Raw genomic sequence first — 22,478 nt, forward strand, 5'->3', positions numbered from 1 at the left:
AAACATGAAAACAAGTATACAAATACAATCACACAACAAACTTTATTCAAATTGTGAAAGTAGTTATTAAGTTTGAATCCTGTGTTTGGATATCATCTGTTCCTTAAAATGGAGAGTATAAAGGTTGTGTTCAAGCTGTGTAAAGCTACATTTTAATACAGTGGCAAAAAAAACAAGTATGTCAGATCACATCAACTGGCACCATGTTTGTAACACCAAGTATAATAATGATTTAAAGTATGGGAAACAGAAGTAGACAATATCAATCAGTACTTTCTTCTCAGATATTAAAACTACAAACTTTTAAGTGGAATTGTCATTACTCATCCCAATTTGCTATAACAACAAAATAGTTAAGCATTTCTTGTGAAGGACATGCTCAGAGGAATGTTAGCATCTCTTGAACCTGGGCAAGTAATTATTTTCATAATATGTATTGCAGTACATTTTGTATCCTACTGTATTATGCTGATGCATAGCTGGTGGCATTATCCTGAACTAACACACAACACAGCTGTTAGAAATCTTGCTGCATCCATACAAGGTCACTTATCTCCTTGAAGGCCCTGTGGAACAGTTGATTTGAAATTTACAAACAGCTGTTTACATTATTATATTTCTTTCTGTTTAGTTTCCCTGGATTTCTTGCACTTTTGACTTGCATTAAATGAGCTAGCTGACACAATAGCTTAATTGATATCCACAAGTAGTGCTAAGCCTATATATGTTTCATATATTTTTATGAAACCAACAACCTGGCTGAAGTTTTGTGCCAGGTAATAAACATTCAGTCAATAAATGGTCATTTGTCTATGGTAAAAATATCATTGAGAAAGTAAGTTATTATAATCAGGCTCCACTTTTGTTTGTATTGTTCTCACATTCAACTAAAGGGAACTGACCCAGATTTGTGTGAGCAGTGTGAAATTCAAGTCAATATTACCAGGCTTTATTTTCTTGCCAGGACTATGACATTCAGTAACAGAAGTATTTTGTGGTGCATTTTAACTTATGGTAACTCTTTCACATTGAGAAGTGTCAGATGAAGTAATTATGGTCAAGTTATCAAAGTTTTAAATAATTTATGAGACACAGACTTTAATATTTTTAACTGTAATGAAAAAGTACCACTTTTATCTGTTTTCTCTTAAGTAATTAATTAGTTTTATTGATGTTTAGAAATTTGCTGGGCTCTGCCTTTATTGCTTTGCAACAAATAATTGCAACACTTTTTTGTCTGTGAGGATATATATGTGTGTGTGTTAAATTATTTATCAACACTAATTCCTTACACAGTTCAAACTCTGTATTATAACAATTTCATTCATACTTTTGTTTTGTTAATTAAGAAACCTTAAAATTAGAGTAAGGAAGTGCATCCCATATGTATCTATACCTTGTGTTAATAGCTGAAAATGAAAATTTTGGTAAACGTTTTTGATAATGAGTTACATCATAAATAAAAGATTTGATGGAAATATGTGATTGAGGAAAAACAACTGGAAATAACAGAATTGTAATTATATCGTATGAAGAAGTTTAGGGCAATCTGGGAAATATATTTAAATAAAAATTTGTTAATTTGCATGAAAAATGGGAGAAGGAGAATTAATAAATTTCAAAAATAAATCATGGCATAGCTGAAGTTTATTACATCATTTTGGGTAACCAAGAAACTAGTTGACATATTTCTAAACATGAATGGTATCCAGAGAAAAAAGTTAACTGTAACAGTGACCATTTTCACTGTTATTGTGAGGCAACACTGCTTAATCGTGCTGTGTCTATAGTCTGTAAAGTAATATTCTGCTGCAAGTAAACTCACTTACCTTGAAAAGTAACACTTGTTTATTTACAGTTAGAAAGTTAGTGTTCTGGAATCTACTAATTAATTGTCTTGCTCTTTAAAAGATTATGTACAACTGAATGAATATTCTCTCATGAAACTAATCTTTCTATTTTCAAAGTTTTTTATTGTTTTATGAATAAATGTTTGAGCTATCCTTCATTAAATGTGACTTTAATCAAAGTTACGTTTTTTAAAATCTTAAACTGTTGTACAGTACAATGTATTATATACACCACACAGTATGACACTTGTGACAAGTTGAAAATATTAATACTGTTCTATTGTTTTCTCACTGCAGATAGATTTATACAGACTACTAAAACTATTAAATTTTATTAAATTGTTTATTAAAACAATCTTATTTTGTGACATTATTTGTAATGCAGAAAAACTACTAAACATAACAATGACTAGTGAAATCACTGTTAAGCACAGGTTAACATAATTTATATAATCTCTGCCTGAATAAAAATAGAAGCATTGTTATAAATTTGTGAGGATTATAACAAAGATATTGATCTACTTTTTTCTGGCAAAATGTTCAGTAAATATCTAAATGACAATAATGGTGGGTTTATAATAGTAAGTATATTCTGGTTATTTAATACATGAATGTTTAATAAGAAGAATCCTATTATGTTGCTTTTCAACAACGAACTATATACTGGAGTGTTAATCATATAAAATGCTTGAAAACTCATCACTGTTAAACACCACAAATCATTTACAGAGATGACTGTTACCAAACCTTTTTATAGAAGCAAAGAAACAGATTAGGCAAGTCTGGAGCCCACAGCAAAACCACTAATTTGTTCATAGATTCTATCACTGAATATAACTGAAATGATTTAAAAATATTTTTACTGAGACCATGAGAAATTCAATTTTAGCAAACACAAGATTAGTGGTATTGTCTAAGTATGCTTGTAAACAATGGCTAAGTATTATAATTAGCACAGTTAACATGATAATTAAATGTTTGTATATCAATCTTGCACAAACTCTTTCAAAGGTCAAAAACCTCTCTAATGTTAGTTACAGGTCCTTATACTAGAAACAATTGTCATAACTTGACATCCTTCTTCATGGACCTTAGGAAATTCATATAAAACCTTACACTGTGAAGCCCACTGTTTCCTAATATTTTGTTATATATATTCTGCTATAACACCTTTTTCTTGGCTTCCCTGGTTGCTGTAGGATCATTTGTAGTTGCTCTGAACTTACCCATAATACTCTTTATAGCTTTCACTTTGTTCAAATAATTCACATTAAAATTACAGCCCAATACCTTCACTCAAATTTTCCCTTACAATTTTTAAGATTTGTAAAGTCAGTATTTTGCCCTTTGAGTTTTAACCTACTTGAAACGTTATGCACCCACATGACCATAACTGGAAAGTTCAGATTATCCACTAACTGATTGGGCTGATCTAGAGGAAGACAACAAGTGACTGATAACAGCTGGGGATTCTTAAGCTTCTATAAGACATATCAAGGATTTGGTATCTTGTAAATGTTCTTTAATTCAGCCTACCACATTGTCCTGATTTGACAGTACTTGTACATCTTTCCAGATGACATCAGTGAATGTCCTTCATTTGTTTTACATCTGTCTCAGTAGGATTGCAACCTGCATTACTGGTTTAATTGTTACTTTTGAAGTTGGCACAATTTGCCTGTTAACTGTACTCTTTGGTATACTTCATTCACATACATAATAAAATATACATCTAGATAGATATATAATACAAGACATCTGACCTGACACTCTTTTCCACTAACTTAATGTCACATCCTAACACATGCACACTTGTAAAACACAGTAATCACAATTCAGCAACAACCTCAAGAACTTTCTGCATGCAGTACATATTCCAGATGCCACCTAAACAGTAAAACTGAGGGAACAAATAAAGATATTCAATTTTTTATTGTAACTACTCAACCAGATCACTTCTTTTGTTCTTCTCTTTTAAAACAACATGCACAATATACAAGTGAATGGAGTAAATATTTGGATAAAAACAAAACATATCCCAAAAACGTAGAAAATTAATAAACATTTCTGATGAGTTTACACTGTCCAGGTTAAACATTCATATTGTGTTACAACACAACTCTGTTAATGCACAATAAAATATAGGAGCAGATAGACTATAGTGCATAACCTTGCATGGCAACACAATACAAAACCTCATCATCTCACAAACAAAATTTTATGTCCATTCACGAAGCTTCTAAGCAAATAATCATTGATGTTAAACAAAATCTCAATGTTTAAGAGGTAAGAACTCTTAAGCCCCTTTTAACTTATTGAAATGTTTTTAATTTTCTAAGCATTACTAATGTACCATGTCAACTCCATAACCTCACTTTTGTTGTACTCTTAAATCTAAAAACAAAAAACAACACACTTTTATTTGAAATATAAGTTGTAGGAATCTCAATGCTTTTGCTGATATTTTGGCCAACTCTGTGCCTCTGTTAAAATGAAAGTATGCACGCTAATATTTAGCCATGTACGTAGCTTATGTTCCACTTGCAATGCTAAAAAATATCTGTCTTCAGTGCCACACTCATCATACCATTCAATACTCATTCAAAAGAATTGCCACTTATTTTCACACCATTTTAATTGCTTTTCACTAACTCACTTTCAATGTTCTCAACATATTAGTAGATTTGTCAAACCATTATGATTCATCACTTGACTCCTTGTGGACAATCAGATGTTGCAATGTCACCCTCCTCACTGACTTTGCCAAAATTATGTGGATATAACCAAAAACTGCTTCTGTATGTTTGTGACCAGTGTATGACACCACTTTTTGCCCTAATATCTGTGCATTATGCAATGTTCAAAGCATCTCCTTTTTTTATCAAAAGAAAAAGATTTTGTGATACATAAATATGATTAAAAACACAACTGTGTACTTGTAACTAACTGCACAAGAGCCATATGTTGCATGTTTGGAACAACATTTGCCAATTTGTGAAAGTTGTGTTTCAGTTTTGATAACCATTAAATACAACCAAAATTATATCCATTATTTAATCTTACTGATAAAGTTACTGCAAAGGCTCTCATGAATGCATGGTGTCCAGCTCAGGATGTTCAAGAAACAGATGTACTCATAGTAGTTAGCAAGATACTCATTAGTCTGTTCATGCCTCTGACACCCAATGTGTCATGTAACATTTGATATTTATAGCTCATTAACAGTTTTTTTAAATGAATACTGAATTCTTTACCATTGAATTATTGCTGCACTATTAAAGTTCATGGATGTTAGCATATGACTGGTATAATAATCACAAGACACACTGTCTCTATCCATGACAAATTCACCCAGCTCATAATCATGAAAGTAATTATACTGTACTTTTTGATAATGTATGTATATCTTTAAAAAAATTTTGCATATTATTAGTAAACATTACAAGGCTTTTGTATCCTAAATATCAGATTTCTTAAGTAATGTTTTTATTGTGTCTTTTTTTCTTTTCAAATGTTGACTATTCAACATGCAAAGTAATTTCAATTTTAAGATTAAAGGTATTTTTATGTATTGGAACATTTTCAAATTTCATTTGCAAAACCTTTATAACCTCCAGATAATTATCATATGTTTTTAGAAAAAAATATTTTATCTGTTATTTTCACAATTGTATCTCTGTACAGGTTGGGTTGATTTGACTGACCTCATAACCACTATAAAGAAATTGAAAATAAATATAAGTTATGCTTTTCTCATTCTAGAATGACAACAGATTATAACAAAAACACAACTGTTTATTCTAAATAGCTTAATTCTCATAACATTATAAATTTATATGTATTAATTATATTGATCTTACAGCTGTGACTGTCTAACATTACTGAAGTTGCAGTAATGATGTATCACATGTGCATTTATCCTACCATATCCAAGAACATAAAATAGCCCTTCACAAAGTTACTTGTCTTGGCTGTGTTTCAGCAGACAAGTACTTTGTAAAATACTGTCACATTTTAGTTAAATTACATCACGTATATATATACATACATTATTACTATTTAAAAATAAATTCTTAAACTTATTTTTCTTAAAAGACAGAGCAGTAAATAAAGAAGTATAACAAACAATTTTATGTTCTAGTTACAAACTTAGTATTCATTTGCTCTTGCTGTAGGCTGCTATGCCTTATTAAATTATGCATGTGGAAAATGTGAAACGAAATGATTTTTTTAGGTTTTAGATATACATTTTGGAATAACAAGAAAATCATAAATTACTATATCAATACTATAGTATTCCTCTCTCATTTATCCAACTTAGTAACTAAGTTGTATTAGCATGAAAAATATTAGCTTTTAAGTTTCTAAAGTCTCACATTACTGTTTCTATTCTAGTATAAAAAAGAAAGAATTTGGTGACAAAATACTTCAACTTGGCTAAGAAAGCCACTATGGGGACATTATGAGTTTTTTTTTTATTCACATGTCACATATAAAAGTAGATGTACATAAGAAAATATTTCCAAAAATGAAAATAGGTGAACAGGGCCTCTGTCTGAATGCAGCAATACCTCAGTGAATAAAAGAGACAGAAAGTTCTTATTTTAGATTTTAGTATATCAATAATTCAAATTCCTTATTCATAAGAAACTATAGATTATATGGACATCATAAACACCCAATATTCGCCAATGGCTATTATTTTTGTTTTTTGGTGAAGAAAAATTGTAATTGGCGAATATACCAGCAAAACACTGTTTGTTTACAAAATGCTAGACTGGTTCACTACATCAACGTTTTTTTAATGCAAGTATGTGGTAAGCAGATAAAAAATCAATAACCTGTCTGCATTCATGCAAGATCATGGTCAGGATCGACAAACGTGTGAAAAATTGTTCAATCAACAGCGACCTAACGGCTTGACACGAATAAGTCATTTATATGTGGTTGATTAGCAGCGCTATAATTAAAGGATGACCACGAAGATTGTGATGGCTTTTACACATGTAATTACATTATCTAATGGTGCAAGTTTAGTTTGGAGATGTTTGAGTGATGATATATTTTATTAAGCAGGGCTCTCACTAAAGAGACTTGGGAGAAGTGGTCTTCCAAAACAGATCAAACCTCACCCTTTGTAAGCTCAAAGAAAAGTCATCTTATACAGATTATATTATAGAAGAAAAGAATGCTATTGACTGTAAACTTTTCCATAATTTTGTAAAATTAGAGCAAAACTTCTCCCTGGTTTGCAAGTCTAGAGAGACCCCTGTTTAGCAGCATGTAATAACAGTTACTTTTAATTTAGTGACTCGTCTTCCCATGTCATTATTGTAATGATTTGTGTGTGAAAAACATTGCAATTTGTAACTGTGAAACTGTTGTTTTATAATAAATTTGATAAATGATAAATTCACTGAAATAAAATGTATGATAAGAACTTAGTTGTCATTTATTCTTTGACTGTCTTATCGTATGTGACTGGCTGGAGGGTTGGATATGGATCAAACCTATCTGGCTAAAACACTGGCTAAAATTGGCTACAAAAAAATCATTTGGCTGATAGCCTGGCTACAGAAAAATTTAGTCCAGGGTAAGCCCTGCATACCTCAAGCAACTGGAAAATGAAACATATATTCATGCTATTCAGTACCACAACATACTTTTCAAGTCACTGGATGTATCACTTGTGGATTTTTATATGATTAGACTGTTTAGACAAAAACTGGGAAACCATTGTCTTTATACACTACATGAATTGTGTAAAGTGAGCAAAGTAGTAGTATACCCTAGAAATACAGACTTTGATAATACAAAATATACTGCAGGGTTGTTGTCAAGATGGTTAGTATGTACTAACCTGATGAATCTTCACAATTGTTTTCATATAATGTACTCAATTTCTGTAATAACTGAATTCTTTTGTAAAGAATTATGTTTTGTTAATCACCAGCATAGGTTACTTAATATAAGTTTGGTAGATATTATGTTTAGATATCAGAAGATAATATTAATAACTGGCTTTATTCAGAGAAAATTTTTATACAGTAACTTTGAAATAAATATTTTGGCCTGTTGTTTCCACTTGTAGTGAATTTGGATTGTTAGTCAGTTAGAAAACCAACTAGACAGAACAATAAACTAATTTTGGTGCTAATTTTTTGAGAGTTCATTTTATTTTTACAGAATATGACTTGTTAGGATGTGTTATTTTCTTTATAAAGTTATGATAGAATGATAAACTAGTTTTGAAACTGATTTTCTCAACATTAACTTCAAGCACTTCACATTTTAAAAGACAGGAAAGTTTTTTTCCAGCTCCTTTTAAGAATAAAATGATGATTTTCAGAAACATGTTAATGGCTGACTTGGAGAACAAAATATTAGTTATTGTTGTTTAACTGGATAATTTGTTTTTATAGAATTAGTTTTGTTCTAATAACTTGTAAGGATAAGAGGTAAAAAATATCAAAGGAAATTGTGTTCTGTTCTAAGAATAAAGATTGAAAATATATTTTGTTGAAGAATGTATAGAAGTCTTCTTTCTTATCATAACTTTTTCTATTCTGGAAGACACTGAAGTTGCAAGAAGCTCAAGAGAAAGAGATAACCGAGAGAAATTTAGTGAAACAACGATTAAATTGGGAAGAAGAAAAACGCCAGTATCAGCGACACATAGACGATCTAGAGAAAGAAATTTGTGAAACACGCACAAAAACTAACAGTGAAATAGCTGGCATGAAAAGGGTGAATGATTTCAGTAATGCAGACAGATTCATACAGAACAAATTATAATCCACATATAATCTGCCTAAATTTTAATAGATCAGGTTGTTTATGTAAGAGAAGATTAAACTGTTATCTAAGTTTTATAAGAGCAGGAATTGTGTAGCTGTTCATGAGAATTTTAAGGTTCAACTTTCAGCTTAGCACTGCAATAACAGTGTTTATATAAGGCATTAGGATAAACAATTAACTTAGCAATATAGTAATAGAAACTCAGGAGAGTTGTTAGGTTAAACTGTCAGCTTTACACTATATTAACAGTGTGAAGTTCAGGATAGATTTCAAATTAAGTTGTTAGCTTCATACTATAGTAACAAAGTGCAGAATTCATAGAAGGTGCCAGATAAAAAAGCTTTGCATTAAAGTAAACAAAGTGTAGAGTTTGTGAGTGGTGCTAGGTTAAACAGCTTCACACTATAATTCTTCATGGTATATTACAAGTTAAGTATGTTTTTTCTGATGAAATAAATATATATTGAAATATATTTGTCAGTTATTTTAAAATAAATCTTTATAACATTTCTGTAATTTAGTGTTACTTTTACAGAAACAGAAACAGTATGCAAGGCTTATTTCAAAACTTAGAAATAAACTCGAGATTGCTGAAGCCAAAGAAGAACAACTTCAATTTGAAAAAGGAGCTTTGAAGTGAGTAATTTGGAATTTAGTGTAAAGTCTAGAAGAGTTGTGAACAAACCACAGTTTTAGGATTTTTTCTCAGTCTTTTTGATGATGAAAGAATACTTCAGCAGCTCAAATCCTTATTTAGTCAATACTTTTGTTATGTTTATCATGTTCAAACAATGCACATAAATGAAAAAAAATTATGTTTAAAAAAAGCATAATTATTAGATATAAATTGATTTTGACCAAGAATTTTGTTAGCTAAATTATAATTGCCTTATTTGGCACCATTTTGAAAGCTAAAATTCAAATTCTAGGTTGCCAATAAGTCTTTATCAGTTTCTGCAGTGTTTATGATTTACACCCAGAAATTGTAGCCAGTGCAATCAGAAAAATATTTTCACAAAAATATATTAATTGCAATTTATCAAATTGAAACTTACTATGTATATAAATTAAAACTTTGTGATTAACAAGTAAAAGAACTGAAACCCAATAACGAAAGGATGTTTTTATTCAAATTATATGCATCTTTTAACTCAAACTATTATTTAGTAAGCCTGTTCTAAATTGTGTCTGATCTGGTTGAGTATTCCTATTTTACAAGAAACAAAATCAAGGGATATCATATTGGTAACATCCCTACACCAAATCTGTGAAATGTTAAAAATTAAAAGAGCAGCTGTTACACTAAGCCTTTATTTAGTGAAGAAGGACAAAATTTTAGTTTTATGTGCATTCAGTGCATGATGAATTAAAAAAAAAAGTTATAATTTCTGATCAAAGCAAGCTGCCTATCTAGGTCAGAACAAATGCCTTGATGTAAACAATAAATGTGCACAAGTATATATATTTATATTAACTAATACAGGCAAAGGTATTAATGAAACTAACTTGAAAAATCAAGCACAAGTAAAACTACGAACAAAATGCACAAAAATTGTTTGCTTTTTTACTTATTTTCTTTACATATTGGTGTGTATTTTGTTTCCATTAATTAATTAACTATGTAATGTGAAGATAGAATATTTCACTTTGAATGAATTGAAGCATTGAGGTTATAATTTTTTTAGAAGATGCAAAAATTGCAATTTTTTAACTGAAATGCTTGCTGTTATATATTTAAACATTTTTAATCAGAGTTAATAAGTGTGTTAGTCTGTCATTAAGTGTGTAATTTACACATTATTAAATCAGAAATAATCACTTTTTTAATGTACTTACTGTGATTAATCATTCTCCAGGTATCTAATATTTGGAGTTTTGTGAATTTTTGTTATTTTATAGCACAAAATTACTTGTGGTATACTAATTTACCTACTACTAGTTGCAGTTTACTATATGTCACTTAAAAAATCTCTGACTGTTTATCACAAAATAACTGTTTTCTTATACTAAATTCTATAGAGAAACAGTCCCTTCAGAAGTGTACGTCAAACTCAAGAAGCAGTTTCATGATCTTAAGCTACGACATCAGAAGTTTCACCATCTTCTTCAGACAAATTTTGATGACTTATCTACAGTTGCACTGTCTACATCCAAAGTTCCTTCAGCAAAAACACTGCTCATTGCACCTGTTTCAACAATGACTGGAGATATAGAAAGTCAATTTAAAAGTAACTTCTCAGTAAGTTGAAATAATTAAGGAAAAAAAATTAAGGTAGTAATAGATGGGCTGCAAAACATACATTCATCCTTAAGTGAGTTTGCTACTCATTGTAAGATGCAATACTTTTAAACATGCTGTAAAATATGCACCATATTTAAATTAATTTGTTATTATTGAATCTATCTGATAGGTGTGTTAGACATGCATACAGATAGACGTTTTTTAGCAATATTCTTGCACATGTTACAGAATAAAAGTTTTGAATTAAACATTATTATTATTGAAACTATATTATTGGAATGTTTAACATGCTCTAAACTTTATATTTCTTTTAAATTAAACAAGTTTCTTGTTCTCAATGCTAGGTAAGAGTAATGTTGCAAAGGTTTGAAATATATAGTGAGGTTAAGTTATACAATTTTGTTATGATTTAGCTAGTTGCCAGTAGTATTATATTCTTAAGTTTTAACCTTTTTTAGGTTGGATAAGTGTGTAATTATTAAAGTGAGCTAGTGGTAGTAGTGTTGGATATTCTTTAGTTTTTCTTCTCAGTCTTTAACATTGAATTAGTATTATTATTAGTAGTAGTAGTATGATCATCATCATCAAAGTACGACCCCCTGTAATCTCAGCGGTGGGAAACATCTGTAGGCAAGTGACGATCAGCAGCAGCCATTTTCCACACGTGGAACATCTCTGATAGTGGTGCAAAACCATAAATAAGCCTTTGCCTTTTAACCTCTTGGGATTATTGCAAAGTGCTTCTATACACACAACCACAATATTAGATGCATTTCAAAGTAGAACCAAGAATAATAATTCCTATTAGTATTAGCAGAATTGGCATTGCACTTGTAAGAAAATACTATGGTGTTGACTAGAAATTGAAATTAATATAAAAAATGAGAAATAGTTTCACCTTATTTTGGTTGTATCACTGTTTCATTTTGTGATACATATAAAATTATATTAAAAAAAAGATTTACTACTAGGTTGTTTGAAAGAACTTTCCATTTTGTAAAAAAATCACTGGTAGGCCTGTGACACATTTGTATTTATTTAAGTGAACCAAAATAGGCAGTCTTAAAGTAAGTATAAAAACTGGTATTTATTGTTAGTATCAAATGAACTGTACTTAAATTAAGCTCTTATAAAATTGGCTGAAGATATGCTTTTAATTCTTATAATTTAATATTACTACTGCCATGAAGTGAAACACTAAACTATACAAAAAAAGAGAAAACTTATTGCTAAAAACAAATTTCACATTTGACTTGACTTCCTTCATCAAGTTTTATACAACAATCCACTTAGTTCATTTCTAATTAATAGTTTAAAATTAGACAAGGTAGGATGGTTTTTTCATTAAATATTCTAGTTATTTATCAGCATTTAATTTTTATATAACATTATAAATGTTGATAGCCCCTAAACCTCAAGATGATTTTTTCATATGCATGTACTGTTATTGCTATTAAAATCATCTATCAAGTGATATTAAAAATATAATAAACACCTGGCATCAGTGATGTCTAGAAAAATATATATGTAAAAAAACGGCTCGTTTGGGTTGAGAAAATATTTTACGTATAGGAGCGAACAACGATGACTGAAGAAGGTCAAAACGTTGTTCGCTCCTCTACGTAAAATATTTTCTCAACCCCGGCGAGGCATTTTTTACATATATATTTTTAAACACCTGACATACTTATTACAGGTTGTGTACTTTTATACTAAATCAGGCTGATATTTGTTTTGTGCCTATTCTATGTTATAGCTTTCTTTTATGATTGACTGGAGTTAATTTTAATATTCTTGAAAGAATTCCAATTAATTTATCCATTATTTTAAGAATAAAAACTTAACTTGGAATAATATTCTTAGTTTGTATAATTACATACTAAATTGTTGAGACTAGGCTGGGATTTTAGTTATTTATATTGGAATTTAGTGAAAAGGAAAACAATACATGATAATAATAAATAAATACTTTATAAGTAAATTGTATATATACAAGATTATTAAAAATTGTTAATTTAAAAGGGGGCAATGGGGATCTTTAAAAATAACAGAAACAAGATAGGTAGCTTAAAGTTAATTATTTTTTTAATATACATTTACTTATTTTGACTCTCCTAAATACTATATTTTAGGCACGAGTAAAATAGGGATTAATAGCTTGAAGAAACAATGTTAACACTATTATGCTTGTCTAATTTTTTTTTACAACTGCATTTTCACTTTTAGCTACCTATCTGTAAGTAGTGAAGTTCCATGTTTTTAAATTGATAATTTTTAATAATATTGTTTCCTTAGTTTTTATCATTATGGAAATAAATCTATATAATAGAAATACCACCATATTTAGTTTAGTGAAATACTTTGTGTATGATGCTCTCTCAGGAAAGAATGACAACCTTTGTATTGGTTTCACCCAAATTTGATTGCTATTGCTATTTATATTACTGCCAAAATGTTATTGATAGTGGTAGTACTTAGTATTTATATACTATTTATATTATAGTGTTTATGTTTTAGATTGTCTCGTAAATTAGTATTGTTACTCTGCTGGTCTTACATAATATTAAGCTTTTGTAGACTTTGTAGGATAGGCAATGTCTAATTCTGTGACAGTGAGAGTAAATTTGTAATAAAGTTAATTGTCTGAACACCATTTTGTGATTATGGTTTTCATTGCCTAAATAAGATAAGAGCATGTTACATTGGTTTCATGCTTAGTACTGACATTGAAGAATTGAGTTGGGAACTTGTGGTTTTATTGAGATATTCAAGATAATATTGAAACTTGGGAAAGCAGGCTTTACTTCAGAATGTCAGCAAAACGATACAAGTTTAACATGTATTTTAGTTAGACTTACAGAACTTTTCATGGGTGTTTTTAGTACATTAACTTGTTCAGAAGAAGCCATAGCAAGAACTCTGTATAAAGTTTGTGCATTAAAATTGTTTCTGCAGGTTTAAACCTGGCACTCACCTTTTATGAATGAAGCTTATCTTCCACTTTGTCTATGACAAATGTCATAATGGTTCAACCAGAGCTCAAGTTGTTTACATTCACTGTACAAGTTTTGGAGTTTGCTTCATTTTAAGTTGTGAAGTATTTTTAAATTCTCTTATTTGTGAAATTCAAGTAAAAACTTGGATTTCATAATTCTAGTGATCTACATGTTAAGTATTTTTACTTCTTAACTTGGGGTAATTTTTATTTATTAGTTTCATTTCACTTAATCTAACTTATAGTGAAAAGTATAAACAACAGCAAGAGTATTTTTATGTTTTTATTAGCTTTTGTTGTACCTAAAACTTCTGTCTTAAGTGTTCAAGTGAACATAATCTCTTGTTTGTAGAATATTGCTTATTTGAATTTTAACTCCCTCTAAACAGGCTCAGTCAAATTGACCAACTATATGACCACTTTGTACTTGTTTAAAGTTGTTATAGTTTTGATGCTACTAACTTTTAATCTGATATGTATATTCACAAAATTTGGCAGAATTAATAAACAAAAAAAATTTTTTTAGCAAAATATCTTTAAGATTTCTCCATGAATGTATTGATTTTTTGTATCAGTATGAGCTTAGTTATTTTCATGTTAAGATTAAAAATACTTTCTTCATTTCAAGAATCTCAAATTTCATTTGTGTAATTTCTAAAACTTCCTAAATACATTTCAGATATTTGTTTTCAGTAAAACTTTATATTTTATCTATTATTTTTCCAACCCTAATTCTATACAAGGTTGATCAGTTTGACAGACCTTTAACTTAAAAAAAAATAAAATAAATATTTGTTTGTCCAAAGTAGCTTTAAACTTGTAATAGCATATTGAAGTTAAGTAATGAAACTAACTTCCTTCTGTACTCTAAATATTTTATCAATTTGTATTTGGTACAAATATTATTACTTCTCACTTATGTAATTTTGTGAATCATTCAGACCAAACCATATTTCTGAAAAACTGAGTCACTATTTATCTATTCAAGTTTTCATTAGCTCTTATTTTTGTGTTATTATTAGTTTTTATAAATAAAAAAGATATGTTCCTAGAAAAAGGAAAGTGTACACCAAATTGTCATTATATGAAAAACAGGATCTGTACGAACAACAAAAGATCATAACTCAGTTATTGTCACTTTGTGTAAAAATTATAACTCCAATTAAAATTTATAAAAAAAATGAACCAGTAACTGTTAGGTTTAATTAAGGAGCTCTGTTTGTTGTAAATAATCGAACAGTATTACCAGAAGAGGTTGATTTGAAGCAAAACTTCAGCACATCTGATCTCATTAAACAATAAAAAACTTTTTATTTTCCATAAGAAATCATACTGTAGTTTGTAGGGTAAATCATAGGATGCTAGCTGTGCAAGACATTTGAGTCTTTTGCGTGTGACAAGATGCTATAATGTTTAGTGTATGATACAAAGCTGTTCTGTCATCAGGATGTGACAAGCCACTTTATAAAGCATTATTGGGTCCTGTCGTTTCTCTTTGTGATGTAGGACATCAGTACATGCAGCTCAAGTCTTTCAAAGATAATGCAAAACCTTGATACATACAGCATGTTACAAGACACTGTAAGTAATTATAAAAGCAGGTTTTTAAAAGATTGTCATTAAAATAACATATATGAATTAGGATGAAATCATGTCTAAGATTTTTGAGCTATTCATTTTATGGATAGACTTTCAGTATCTCTCATTAAGTAATGTTAACAGTTTTCTGGGCTTTAAAACATTCTCTATTCATAGATTGGAAAACAAACCTTTGAATTAAGTATGTTGAAAGAACACCTGGATGAGCCTGACCAACAACAAAAACATATGGAGGAGTTAATTACTTTAACCCCTGACATCCAAAGTCAAAAAGGAAATGCAGCCACATTATCAGGAGATGTTGACATTAGTGAATCAGACCCAGGAGACTTATGACAAATACCTTTTGTTTTAAAGAATTGCAGTAATAGATATATGATGTGTTGTGTAACAGTTAAGTGGATAGTGTTTCAGAAAACTTCAGAACAAAACTTGTGGTTTCATACAATATGCTGATTGTTAGCTAAGAAAGAAATATATTAAGGAGCATGATCTAAAAGTTTGTATGATAAATATTTATGTAGATTTGTTTTTTAATCCCCCATTTTAAGTACAAGCATATACTTGGCAATGACCAGATCATACACATTACTGTGTGACCAAGCATTCAAATGTTATTATCATATCAGTAAATCTTCGTATTTGATTTTGCAGAGACTAATGTTGTATATTTGTAACACTGCCATTTCCGCAATGAACATTAGAGTTAAGCAAAGAGTTGTAGTTTGTGCTTTATGTTGTAATTATATGAAAAAGAGTTTTTCATACTTCTTGTGTAAGGAAAAATATTAAACTATCATTAATATCAATAAGCAGATTTTGCTGGCCTGAGTGTCCTGTATTTCATATATGTGAACCCTTTTTGTAAAATGATCGTATATACAATAAGAGTTGAGGAGTAAGTTTCTAAGTCATTGTATTTGTTTTCAACACCTTTGAGACCAAAAGTAACAAATTTAATAACACCAGAACAGTAAAAATAAGTAGATTTTGTCTCTGTCACTTAAATGGTGCTTGATAACAATAAATTTGAGCATCTATAGTACATTTAAAATTTGTTACTACGCAGTATTTAGTAATAGTATCAAAGAAACTAAATTACAATCATAGGCTCCAGAGTGGTATGTCTGTGAACTTGTATTGCTGAAAAATGGGTTTTGATACCTGTAATGGGCAGAGTGCAGATAGTCCAGTGTGTTGCATTGCACTTAATTTCAATCTGAATAATCAGTCAACAACAATCACCATTGTTAAAAATAGTGCCAGGTTGAACTATGTAATGTTTCTCTCATTAAGGAATGACAACTATGTATTATTATAGTAATTAGCATGAAAACTACAAAGTCAACAAGAAATTATGAATTTTGTAGTAAGCTTTGAATTTGTATTTGTCTGACTTCAAGTGAAATAAAAACAGAAAGAATGTTTTGTTGATCCAAGTTTCTACCTGTAACACCATGTGGATTTTAGAACTAGTGCTAATAGAAGGCCCTTGTACTATGAAGAATTTATAGTGTAGGAAGATGATTTCACTAAAAGTCTAGCAAACCTGATCTGTACTGGATTATGCATAGTGAGTTAAAAGATAATTTGTAACAGTAGTAATGTTCATTTATATTATTTTTTAATACAAAAACTATATTATGTTCCCTAGATCCCTAAACAATCTTTAACTGTTTTTTTATTTTTTTTACATATATATACAATTATTGCTTATGTTGAGATAAGTTATCAACGTTTGCTTAACTCATCTCCATACATGGGTTTGAAGTAGTGGCTTCTTGTGATCCTATCTCTGTTAAAATCTAAAGCTTGATAAGAGATACTGTAATTTCTTTACTATATTTTTCAAGTAACTTTTGTGTTTTTGAATCAGAGAAAGGGCTTGGAGAAAGTTGTACCATTAAAATTACAAAGGAAACTAATAATAAGTCTCATGGTTATGATATTCAGGTGGGCTGCAGTTTTCTTTGTGCACCTTCAATCTAACATGACACTGCCATTTCTGAGATAACTTAGGATGTAGAAGTTTCAATAACAAATTTCTTTTACTGTAACATTATTCCATATTACAATACAATATGATCTCCATTTATTATAAAACTTATCTAATTTCAGAACAATGTGTTGAAATTTAAGTTCCTACTTATTGTAGAGTTTACTGGAATTTACTGACTGATTAATCAACAAAAGCACTCAACTAATAATTATTCCCACATAAGATTTGTATGGTTGGAATAATTAAACACAGTAATAATTGTAAATACTGAGTTTGATTATTCGGTTAATTTTGTGAATTATGATATTAATTGATTAAGCTAATGAAATGTGAATTAGTCAAGTAATAATGATGTAAAATCATAATGATAAATATTTCAATTACTTCAATAGTTCAAATAATTGGAAAACTAATAATAAAGAATACTAATTTTTATTATTTGTAGTAAAGATCAAAACTTGGTAACATATTCCAAAGGGCTAAAGATAAAGGGAAAGTTTATTAGAGTCGGTGTAGTTTGGACCAGCAAAGTGCAGAAAGCCTCAGGGTCCACCATTATAGAGCCAAGTAGAACCAGAGACCTATAGTCCAACTTAGAATGTATGAGGGCACAATAGATCTTTAAAATAGAACATTGATCTGTTCCTCAAAAGGTGTAACAATGGGCACAGGGAAAATTTAGTGTTTTTATACAATTGTCACAAAGCTGCTAAATGTGAACAATGAATGTAAGCTTTAACAGCAAAGCCCAAAGAACTTTGCCTCAGGAACCACAGGAAGAATAACAACACTGAGATGGAGTTCAGGATCAAGATGTAAACCCTGTTGGTTGCAAGAAAGAATGCAAACTGTTTTAGAAAAAAAGTAAAACAATTTGCTGTGGTCTACTTAAACAAGTGAATGAGGATGGGATTAAATATATACTTGTCAACTCTTGTATTCACATGGGACAAAACTTTTTATCAGACAAAGAATGCAAAAAACTAGGTATAGGAATAGAATGGGGGAGGATACTACTGGGCAGAAACTTCACAACATAGTTGCTTTCCTATCACTGAGTTTTTTTATTGCTTGTTTTGGGTTCACTGGATACAGGATCCATAAAAATTGAGAAACTTCACTGCCCACTATAGAGTCCTACAAGAAAATGCACTACAATCCTGGAGTAGAGCATTGTACCCAAACATCAGCATCAAGCACAAGGTCCACAACACCACTGCTCATTAGTCACGTATGTTAACAATTTTCCTTTCCTTCTAGATTTTCCTTTCCTCTTGTGATTGCCCACTATACAGTCCTACAAGAGAATGCACTACAGTCCTGGAGTAGAGCACTACCTGAACACCAGCATCAAGCACAAGGTCTACAACACCACTGCTCATTAGTCACGTATGTTAACAATTTTCCTTTCCTTCTAGATTTTCCTTTCCTCTTGTGATTGCCCACTATACAGTCCTACAAGAGAATGCACTACAGTCCTGGAGTAGAGCACTACCTGAACACCAGCATCAAGCACAAGGTCTACAACACCACTGCTCATTAGTCACGCGTGTTAACAATTTTCCTTTCCCTCTAGAATTTCGTTTCCTCTTGTGTTACTTTATTTCCTAAGAGTCAAGGTTTAACTAGCTTAATGTCAGTTTCAAGACTGTGAGTGTAGTATTTCCTGCAAATATTATAATGTTAGTTTCAGTGCTTTATGAAATGTTAATAGTAAATGAATAAATAAATGGTAAGTCATCCACTTAATACTTTTTAGTCATAACAAAATGAATTATCCTCATTCAAATTGTGGACAATACATATCCATTAAAATAATGGTTTTAACATAATTAAATGTACACATTAATGTACAAAATTATTCATTTGTGCATTACTTTATAGTTTTATCTTACATGAATTTTACAAAGTTATATGGATATCATAAAGTCAAACAGCACATTTTACATAATATTATATTTAAGTAATCTTTATTTTTCAGGACAACTTACATATAAATAGTTAGAAAAGGTAATTAAATATAAATTAAGGAATTATTTACTTGTTACAGTTTGGTTTTATAAAGATATTTCTGTCCAAATGTTACAAAGGTTAAACCCAAATAATGGTAAAAAACTTTCACATAATTACTGTTTGTTTTAAACAAAGCTACAGAGTGGGTTATCTGTGGTGCACCCATTAAATATACCAAACCCCAAATTATAACATTAAGCCTTCTGCACTAAATAAGAGGGATGTAATGAGAACTAAAAAAACAACTAACTACACATTTTAAAAAGCAGATAAAGTGAAAAACAATAACAAAATTATACCTTCAAAACAAAATCTTCATCTGCATTTTCAGACAATTCAAACAAGGTAAATAATCTAATGTAATTATCAAACCTTAATATATTTAGTATTAAATAACTAACAACACAAAATAATTAATGAAACAGTTTCATTTGCCATTTCTTGAAATTATTTTTATTTAGAATTACAATTTATTCTTTATTTATGAACAATGTAGAAAATATACAAACATGTCTAGAACAATGTATTATAATTAACTTCAAATAAAATAATCTGTGCATTGCAAATATCAAATATTTTTTTCATGTTAAGTTGTCTGATCTTTGAAAGGTGATACCATTTAAATGGAAAACATGTGAACAGTTTCTGTAACTTCCAGGTCAATGACAAATTTTACTAATATCTGACTTAGAGGTTGTCAAATACAAGTCATCAATATATCTAAATATACTTTTTATAATACTTTTTCCAAAAAATCAATTTTTTCAAGACTGGTAAAATTGATCACAAAGTACAAGTAACAAAATTTGTTGTATTTCAATTGAAATTAGCTTTCAGAAAAATGAATTAACTGGTCTATGACATATTCCTCTAAAACTGGCTGAATAATACATACGTAATCAATCAATCACAGGGTAACATTCTTCCATATTAATCAACTGCCTTATCACTTAACTAATTTACTGAGTAACACACTCACACCAATGTTTTCATATAAGTTTTGACAAGGTTTCTGCTTTCTGGCCATTTGATAAAATATCCCTTCACCATCATGACATATTTATTCCAACTGTTACTTTATGGTTGGGGATAAAGCACAGTAACAGTAAGTATCTAAAGTGGTACTTTAGCACAAAACTTAGTATTCCATGGTGTTTCTGTCATGGACCTGTTTAAACCCACAGCATACTTTACACTATTTACATCATATATATACAAATTTCTAGCACTGAGCTCATTAAAAGGATTCTCTTATTACTGTTCAGTGTGATGCATTATTTTTGATGAGTTGCTGGTAAACCAATTTTACAGATAACATTTCAACAGAATTTGATACAACAAAAAATAACCATCACCATTATATTTTCTGGACATAATGTTACCACATAAAAATCTGGATCTAAGATAAACAAAAAACTGCTGAGACATTGCAGATAATGTAATTCTGCAACTAATAAACATTCAGACACATATCTTCACTATTTAACACATATATCCAGTTATCCATTATTTTTATACCTCACTGGTAGATCAACTTCACAAATAACAGAAACTGCAAAACTAATGATACAATCAACTCTCAAATGAAACTTGTTAAAACCTCATCTCACCCCTCCCATTACCTTTTGTATGCTTTGTGAAGGATTGTGTTATATTCAAGTGACTCTGTATTAACTGATAGTATAATTAAATAGTACATCTTTGTAACTATGCTATAATACCTTCTTTATACATTGTCTTAAAATTTTGTCTGTATTTTAAATTGATTACAAATGTAATCTTTCTCAAAGGAATCTTGCTTTTATGTATACTTTTTATAATATTCTAATATCTTATGATCTTGTATAAAGGGAATTTTTCTGGTGTAACTACTGCTTAAATATTTTTTATTTCAGTGTTGACGTGTTTAAATTTATTTTTATTTTGTACTAGCACTTGAAATGTGATGATAAAGTGTTATGTAGCAAGATATATTTATTTTCTCCTACCCATCTTCAAACTGTCATCTTAGCAAATATCTCATGCTTTTTGTTTATTATTAATCACAAAGCTATAAAATACTGTTTGTGTTCTACCAATTTTTAGCTTTACAAATTCTCAGATTTACTGCTGAACCTCTAGGGGACAACATTTAACGCATTTGATATAATACTTTCCAAAATATTATATTATTTATATTGAAATGAACTACTTTCTCCTACAAAAACCCTAAGTTATAGAAACAAGAGCATGATGAAAATTGATATTACTTTTCTATCTGTTAACTGCAAATTTCTACACTCTATTCTTTTTCAATACAGAGTTTAGCAATATTCACAATCCTTTCAGCCAAACACAAACACTGCTGAGCATCTGTTCTAGAATATACAGAGCTTGGTATATCAGGGTAATGAACTTTATCTGGATACCTCATTCTATTGTAATCAATTACTATGTTTTCAAGAGATGTAACCAACTTTCTCAAATTTTTTATCTGTTCTGGTGAATCACAATCATCTAGATTATCGATTATATTATGAACTGTATGAAAGCGTGTGCTGTCAGCCATAATCTTGTCTTTTTTGTACAACATTCCTTTCACAGCCTTTTCTGCTGCCTGTAGAACAGAAACAGGTTATACACCAGGTTAGTTAACTATGAATATTAAAATAAAATCTTTTGTTATATATATTATTATAACACTTTCACTTCAGATTTGTGACACCTCTTCTAACTTTGCTTATAGTTCATATTTTAAGTTAAAATCATTGAGTCATCTGATATGAGGTTTTACATACATATAAAATCCTTAATTTTGCATGCTCATGACTACAGAGGAGCAACAGTGGTTACAAAAAAAAATATGTCAAGACTATTGTAAATTTTCAATAATAACCACATTTTAATTATTAAAAGAAAAATGACAATTTTCTCCTACACTATTACAACAACTCTGCTGTTGATAGCAGTGAGTTTCTGTTCGTAACACTGATATCCTGAGTC

At 29.7% G+C, this 22,478-nt stretch overlaps 2 protein-coding genes across 3 annotated transcripts in view; one reads left to right on the forward strand and one right to left on the reverse strand.

Moving 5' to 3' along the window:
- The first annotated feature begins 8,237 nt into the window (after window positions 1–8,237).
- Window positions 8,238–22,172, forward strand: LOC143250579 (uncharacterized). 2 transcript variants are annotated; one of them, XM_076501359.1, is made up of 4 exons: window positions 8,238–8,597; window positions 9,184–9,284; window positions 10,668–10,887; window positions 15,641–22,172. In XM_076501359.1, exons 1-4 carry the CDS (start codon window positions 8,589–8,591, stop codon window positions 15,818–15,820), a joined length of 510 nt encoding a protein of 169 aa, XP_076357474.1. In that variant the 5' UTR covers window positions 8,238–8,588; the 3' UTR covers window positions 15,821–22,172. The 2 variants fall into 2 exon arrangements, with proteins under 2 accessions (XP_076357474.1, XP_076357475.1); XM_076501360.1 differs by having other exon boundaries at window positions 8,399–8,597; window positions 9,190–9,284.
- LOC143251275 (sacsin-like) overlaps window positions 19,431–22,478 on the reverse strand; it is a 52,498-nt gene continuing 49,450 nt past the window's right edge. Inside the window, exon 8 of the mRNA XM_076502715.1 lies at window positions 19,431–22,092. The gene's annotated coding sequence lies outside the window, so the exon portion shown is untranslated. The remainder of the gene's footprint in view (window positions 22,093–22,478) is intronic.

This window comes from Tachypleus tridentatus, chromosome 5 (genome assembly GCF_004210375.1).
Source record: "Tachypleus tridentatus isolate NWPU-2018 chromosome 5, ASM421037v1, whole genome shotgun sequence".
In the NCBI taxonomy this organism is placed as follows: Eukaryota; Metazoa; Arthropoda; class Merostomata; order Xiphosura; family Limulidae; genus Tachypleus; species Tachypleus tridentatus.

Bases quoted from the DNA above. Each gene is read 5' to 3' on its own strand.
- LOC143250579 (XM_076501359.1), top strand. The intron at 9,285-10,667 runs GTGAGTAATTTG...TAAATTCTATAG, and splicing joins TTTGAAAAAGGAGCTTTGAA to AGAAACAGTCCCTTCAGAAG. The intron at 10,888-15,640 runs GTAAGTTGAAAT...CTCTATTCATAG, and splicing joins AATTTAAAAGTAACTTCTCA to ATTGGAAAACAAACCTTTGA.